This window comes from Lagenorhynchus albirostris, chromosome 11 (genome assembly GCF_949774975.1).
Source record: "Lagenorhynchus albirostris chromosome 11, mLagAlb1.1, whole genome shotgun sequence".
In the NCBI taxonomy this organism is placed as follows: Eukaryota; Metazoa; Chordata; class Mammalia; order Artiodactyla; family Delphinidae; genus Lagenorhynchus; species Lagenorhynchus albirostris.
Window position 1 is genome coordinate 15,017,945 of NC_083105.1, and position 6,388 is coordinate 15,024,332.

At 44.3% G+C, this 6,388-nt stretch overlaps 1 protein-coding gene across 1 annotated transcript; it reads right to left on the bottom strand.

Annotated features, from left to right (window-relative positions):
- Positions 1-222: 222 nt before the first annotated feature.
- ASCL4 (achaete-scute family bHLH transcription factor 4) lies at positions 223-744 on the bottom strand. Its single transcript, XM_060166698.1, has one exon. It carries the CDS (start codon positions 736-738, stop codon positions 223-225), a length of 516 nt encoding a protein of 171 aa, XP_060022681.1. The 5' UTR covers positions 739-744.
- Between the last annotated feature and the right edge of the window lie 5,644 nt (positions 745-6,388).

Genomic DNA, 6,388 nt, shown 5'->3' on the forward strand with positions numbered 1-6,388 from the left:
GCACATAACCAATAGGGGGGGTGGAGGGGGTGGAAACAACTAGAATGTCAAAATCTTTTTTTCCCCCTAAAGCACTCATTTCTTTTTCCTAAGATTTAGTTCTGGAGAAAAGAAAAAAAAAAAAAACAGATTGCAAATGCAAACCACCTCCGGAGGGAACCTTAGAGCAGACTCCAAAAGCGCGCGGCACAGCGGGAGGGGTCCGGCGCGGCCCAGCGCTCGCTAACAGGCCCCCTCCTCGGGCTCGCTGCTGGGCGAAGGCGCCGACGAGGCCTTGGACTCGCCGTCGCTGTTGCATTCGGCCCTGAGTGAGGGGCCGGCGCCGGCCGCGCCCTCCTGACCCCGCGCGTGGCGCTCCAGCAGCTCCTGGAGGTGCTTGATGTAACGGATGGCGGCGCGGAGCGTCTCCACTTTGCTGAGGCGCTTGTCCGCCAGCTCGCGGGGCAGGTGAGCTCGGAGGCGCGCGTAGCCCTCGTTCACGCAGCGCACCCGCTGCCGCTCGCGTTCGTTGCGCTTGCGGAGGAAGGCGGGCTCGAAGGCGCCGTCCAGCGGCAGGGGCAAGTACGGCCGCCGCGGGGCGCAGCCGCCCCGCTCCCAGCACGCGGCGTCCAGACGCAAGGAGACCCTGAAGGGGTCTCGCAGGGGAAGGCGGGGCAGGGACCCAGGCACGCCCATGGGCCCCGGGAGCAGGTGGTACGGCAGGGTCAGCAGTCCGGCCTGTTTACGTTTCTCCATCATCCGCCGAAAAGCGAACCAATCACCCCAGAGGTGAATCTCTCAGCAGAAGACTGAAAATAAATCTTCAAAGCGGAGATGCTGGTCCATTCAGACTGCCTAGCACCGCCGCTGGTCTGCTTCTGGAGAAGGTTCTGGATCCGGAAGCTAGGTTCCAGAACAGGCTTCACGGAAACGTTGCATGATTCCCTAAGTTCATTGTACTCGATCTTTTTATAATGATCCAGGCGGAGGTGATAGGCAAAGATTTAGGCGACCCCCCCCCCAATCCACACTTCAAACCCTGTCTTCCCTTCTGATCTTATTTCAAAAGATTACAAAAGGGGTTCCTCTACGCGGTCCCCTAGCCTGGAAATGTGAGCGCACACCAAACATATAGTAATCTTGCAAAGCCACCAAAGCTTTTCAATTACTGTAATCCACCGCTCTGTGTCTTCATGAACATAGGAATCGTTAAGGTTTCAGAAGAGCTCCTCCCAGGAACCAACAGATCTCCTGGCGGCTGAGCGAAAGTTTACCAGAGGCTTTCTCCTTGAAAATCAAGACTTGACTGCCCTTTGTGGTTTCCGGCGTCCAGGGCTAATGGAAAGAGCTTTTAGGCTGTTTGCAAACTTACACTTGCTCTTTCATTTCTGGAGAGGTGGAGAGAAGACCTCATCAAAGGGAAGAGTGCTCCCTTGTGGTTATAAAATGTGTCAAGTTAAGGAGGACCCCAGGGAAGTCTTGAGGGTTTTCTTCTCCAAAACCAAAACTTTCAAAAACCCAAGTAGACATTTTTTGAAGAGAACAGAAAAGAAACATACTTTAGCAACAAATATAAGGGTCTGCATATTATTATGTTGAACACGGGGGCCGTGATGTATTTGTGCTACTTTTTAAGAGCACATCAAAAGACTGAGCAGTAACAAACACTTTTAGCCAGAGTTATTTCTCACAGTGCTTACTGTAAACACAGCTTAAGCACTGCTTCCCGACCTCTTCTGATCCCACCCAGGATATAAGGACATCAGCTTTCCATAGTGTAAAGAGTATATTTCTATTGTATTTTTTTTGTCTTAAAAAAAAAAGATGTAATTTATTTTCTCCCTTGGGGGTAAGAAAGCAACATTTGAAAGGTGGAGAGCCCCAGTTCCGAGGAGAAAGGATGATGGCTTTGAAGATTTGTCTTTTTAACACACAACCAAAAAATGAATAATTAATCCACCGTGTTAGTGAAGGGCTTTGAAGATGAAAGTGTCATTAAAAATCCAACTGTACTGGTTAATGTCAAAGAATGTGTTATCACACTGAAAATCAGATTTCCTGTTCTGCAAACCAGCACATTAAAGGCAGCTTCTACTTTAAAAGTCTGACTTAAAAACAAGAGAAGCAAAAACCCCCTACGTTTTCAATCAGACTTTCTGCCTATTCCTCGGGAGCCAAGGTGTCGCCCTGACATGTTTTTTTGACAAGTCCTACGCTTCCCTGTTTACTCTGATGATCTGCCTGAAGCAATTGGAAAAACACTTCCATCAAGGCAAGTAAAATAGAAACAATTATTCCTTTCAGGCATAAGTTAGTCACATTTTAAAAGGTGTAGCTCCCTCTGAGGCTTGTACCAGTAAACAAACATATGTCATCTTGATTTCTCAGTAGAGTTGAGACCTATCAGGAGGAAGCCCTACTGGGCGAAAAGCCCACCAGAGAGGCAGACAATTAGACCACAAGGAGCTTTTGGGCCATGTCAAAGATGTTGGCCATTACTCTAAGAGTGATGGGAAATAAATGAGGTGTTTTGAGCAGACAGGTGACGTAAGATTTGTTTTTCTAAAAGATCACTGCAGAATGCAGAATAGATTGGAGGGGAACAAAAAAGAGAATAGTTAAGATACCATTTTTCATCCTCAGATTGGCAAAAATTTAAAAGATTGCTAATAAGGATTGGGGGAAAGGGCAGAAGCATAAATTGCTGCAAGCTTTTGGGAAAATAATATTAATAGTGCACATCACATATCCTTTGACTCAGAGTTCTCTACAATTTTATCCTGCAAAAATAAATGCACCAGTATGGATTTATATGTACAATAATATTTATTACAGCATTGTTTGTAGTGATTAAAACAAGAGAATAAATGGAAATAGAGTGAATGTCCATCAATAGGGAAAGGGCTAATCCTTTTAACATACTGTCTTATTAAAAATAAGGAGTTAGATCTATATGTAAGAACTTGCAGAGATGTCCATAACACAATAAGTGAAAAAAAAGCAAATGGTAGGGTAACGTATGCAGCATGAACTTAAAACAAACTATTCTGCACGATGTCTTTACATGAGCACAGAGAAAAAAGTAGAAAGACACGCTCTAAACTTTTGTCATTGGTTGCCTAAAAAAGGTGGCCTTGGGGGGCTTCCCTGGTGGTGCAGTGGTTGAGAGTCCGCCTGCCGATGCAGGAGACACGGGTTCGTGCCCCGGTCCGGGAAGATCCCACATGCCGCGGAGCGGCTGGGCCCGTGAGCCATGGCCGCTGAGCCTGCGCGTCCGGAGCCTGTGCTCCGCAACGGGAGACGCCACAACAGTGAGAGGCCCGCGAACCGCAAAAAAAAAAAAAAAAAAAAAGGTGGCATTGGGGATGGGGGAGTGGTTCACTTTTCTTTATGGATATTTCTACTATTTAAAGTATTACAAAGAACAAATATTACTTTTGATTTTCTCTGATCTAGTGAACTTTAAAATACTAAGGTAAAATATACAGAAAACTCAAATGATACCCTGGTCTGACCTAAACGAACAGATTTATCATGAAAATTTAAAGTTCTTGAGCCAAGTTTTCTGGCTTCTTATAAATTCTGTCTCTGAGGAATAAATATCTACAGGATTTTTTTTTCCCACTACTAATACCACAATCAACAATGGCCGGACCCTGATCCTATAGTGGTCTTTTTAGAGGGTCCAAGTAGTGTTAGGATTACTACATGATCTATATGGTCACAAAGAATGCTGACACTCTTTCTTACACTTTTTGAAGGTGCACGTGCATTGGAAATAAGTGGTTTTCCCAGTGAGATCCCAGTGAGAGAAGCATCATTTTACTCGCACAATGTGCATGAGTGTGTATGTGGGGGGGGGTATGGGGGGAGGGGCTGCCTTCTTTCTTATATAAGAGATCAAAAGAGGAGATTCTGACTCCCCATCACTCCCCAGTCAGTTTTCATCCAGACAAATGTTCTCGCCAACTTTAAAGATGTCTTTCTTAAGACTGGCTAGATCAAGTTACAGATAGGCAAAACCGCCAAGAGCGTTTGGGACTAGTGTTATGTAGTCCTACTTAGATCTGCTTGTAAAAGGGGAGATGGGATTCACCCAGTCTCAGGAGATTTAAAGGTATCTCTAAGGCCAAGGAAAACTTCCACCCCTAAAACTCAGACAGGTCTCTCATCACTTGCTTGAAATATGTGAGATAAAGAGACTTAGATTGGCCCTTCTTGTGAAGTATTTGATATCACATTGTAGATTTTGGTATCCTAAACCCATGGCACAGAGGGCTGCATACCCCCTGGCCCCATACCTGCAATTTGCATCAGCTGCCACTGATGGGGGAACAGGGAAACATATGTATTACCTCGTGATCCAAGTAAGATTTATCACAGGTGTAGTTACATAAATCTCAAATTGATGCTCTAACACAATTCTATCCAATTAGTTCTTTTCTATATAGCCCAAGTATAAACTGTTTGTATTACCATTTGCAGCATTCACCAGGAGTCTTCTCAGGCACAACTAAACTTCAAGATTCATTAAGACTACCATGGGCCACATTTAGCATCAGATTCATTTGGAAGGATTTAGGTCAGGAACAATAGCTCTGAGCAGGGCAGAATTAGGTGTTATACCTCCCAGGGAGTCCTTGCAGTAATCTATGCAGATATCTACATAGCTGCTCCCCCTTAACCCACCTGCGGCCAAGTGACAGCTCAGGTGCAAGGCAAGACCACTCACATCAGACCAGTGTGGCAGCTTCCCTGACTTGGATGTCTGGTACCTCTCGGGAGCCAGTCTGTCTTGTAAAGACCCCATAGGCATAGCTTCCAGGGACCTCGCCACGGGCCCAATTAGAGTCTTCACACTCAGAAAAGCCCAAAGCTATGCTCCCCCACCAGCTATAGTTGTGGCAACCCAGATGCAATCTAACAATCAGGTAATTGCTTTAATATAAGTCAGGCTGCCTAACAACATAGCTGACATTCGATCTTTATTAGGTTTCAGAGAAACAGATAACAGCAAGTTAACTGAAGGTCAAATTGTTGTGCAAGAAGAGGAAAAGTTTTATTAATCCTTTACCCACACCATTACATTCTATTTTAAAGATAATATAATTTACAGCAAGATTTAAAGAACCACAAATATTTAGGTACAATTTATTACTGGTTTTTTTTTCTGAACTTCTCAAACACTATTTGCATTTTAACCTTGCCTATGCAGTCTTTTATTGAATAGAAATCTAAAACTTTGATGTAGTCAGATCCATTAATCCTTCCCTTGTGGTTTTTGTCTTTTCTCTCTTGCTTAAGGCTACCTTCTCCTACCACACATTTACAAGGCCTTTCCTTGTCTATGTGGCATCTTGGTGTGAATCAGAAAAATGTACCACATTCAAGGCTTGGAGAATGGATGGCTGACTTTGCAATTTATCTGAAAGAACTATTGAGCAAGGATGCCCAAATTTGGAAAAGAAGAGGAAAGTAACGTGCACGTTTAAAAAAAGTTATTTATTTATTCATTCATTTTGGGCTGCATTGGGTCTTCGGTGCTGGGCGCGGGCTTTTCTCTAGTTGCGGCGAGCGGGGGCTACTCTTCGTTGCAGTGCATCGGCTTCTCAGTGTGGTGGCTTCTCTTGTTACAGAGCACGGCTCTAGGCACGCGGGCTTCAGTAGTTGTGGCTCGCGGGCTCAGTAGTTGTGGCTCACGGGCTCTAGAGCATAGGCTCAGCAGTTGTAGCTCATGGGCTTAGTTGCTCCGCGGCATGTAGGATCTTCCCAGACCAGGGCTCAAACCCGTGTCTCCTGCATTGGCAGGAGGATTCTTAACCACTGTGCCACCAGGGAAACCCAACATGCACTTTTAATATCCGTGAGAGAGGAAAACTTTGGGATTCTAATTGGGATTGTGTTAAATATACAGATTAATTTGGAGAGAATTTACTTTTTTTTTAACATTGAATCTCTCCTATATGAACATAGTAGAACTCATTTATTCAGGCCTTCTTTTTGCCCTTTAATAAAGTTTCATATGTTTCTTCATGTAGATCTTACATGCTTCTTGTTATGGTTATCTCAGGATGTTTTACAGGTGTGATTGCTGCTGTGAATAGTATTTTTTCAAAGCTATTGACTTATTTCATGTTAATTTTTAATCCAGTCATCTCATGATCTCTCTTGCTAGTTCTAATGATTTTTAAATGAGTGAAAATCTACATATAGTTAAACTCTCATATATTAAATACGTCATTCAATGAGTTTTGATATATGTATACACTTGTGAAACAACACCCCACTCAAGATAGTTCTAATAGGTTTTTCGGGGGCCACGCCACACATCTTGTGGAATTCTAGTTCTCGGACCAGGGTTCGAACCTGGGTCCTCAGCAGTGAGAGCTTGGAGCCCTAACCACTGGAC

Excerpts from the sequence above, each read along its gene's own strand:
- ASCL4 (XM_060166698.1), bottom strand. The coding sequence starts at position 738 with ATGATGGAGAAACGTAAACAGGCCGGACTGCTGACCCTGCCGTACCAC.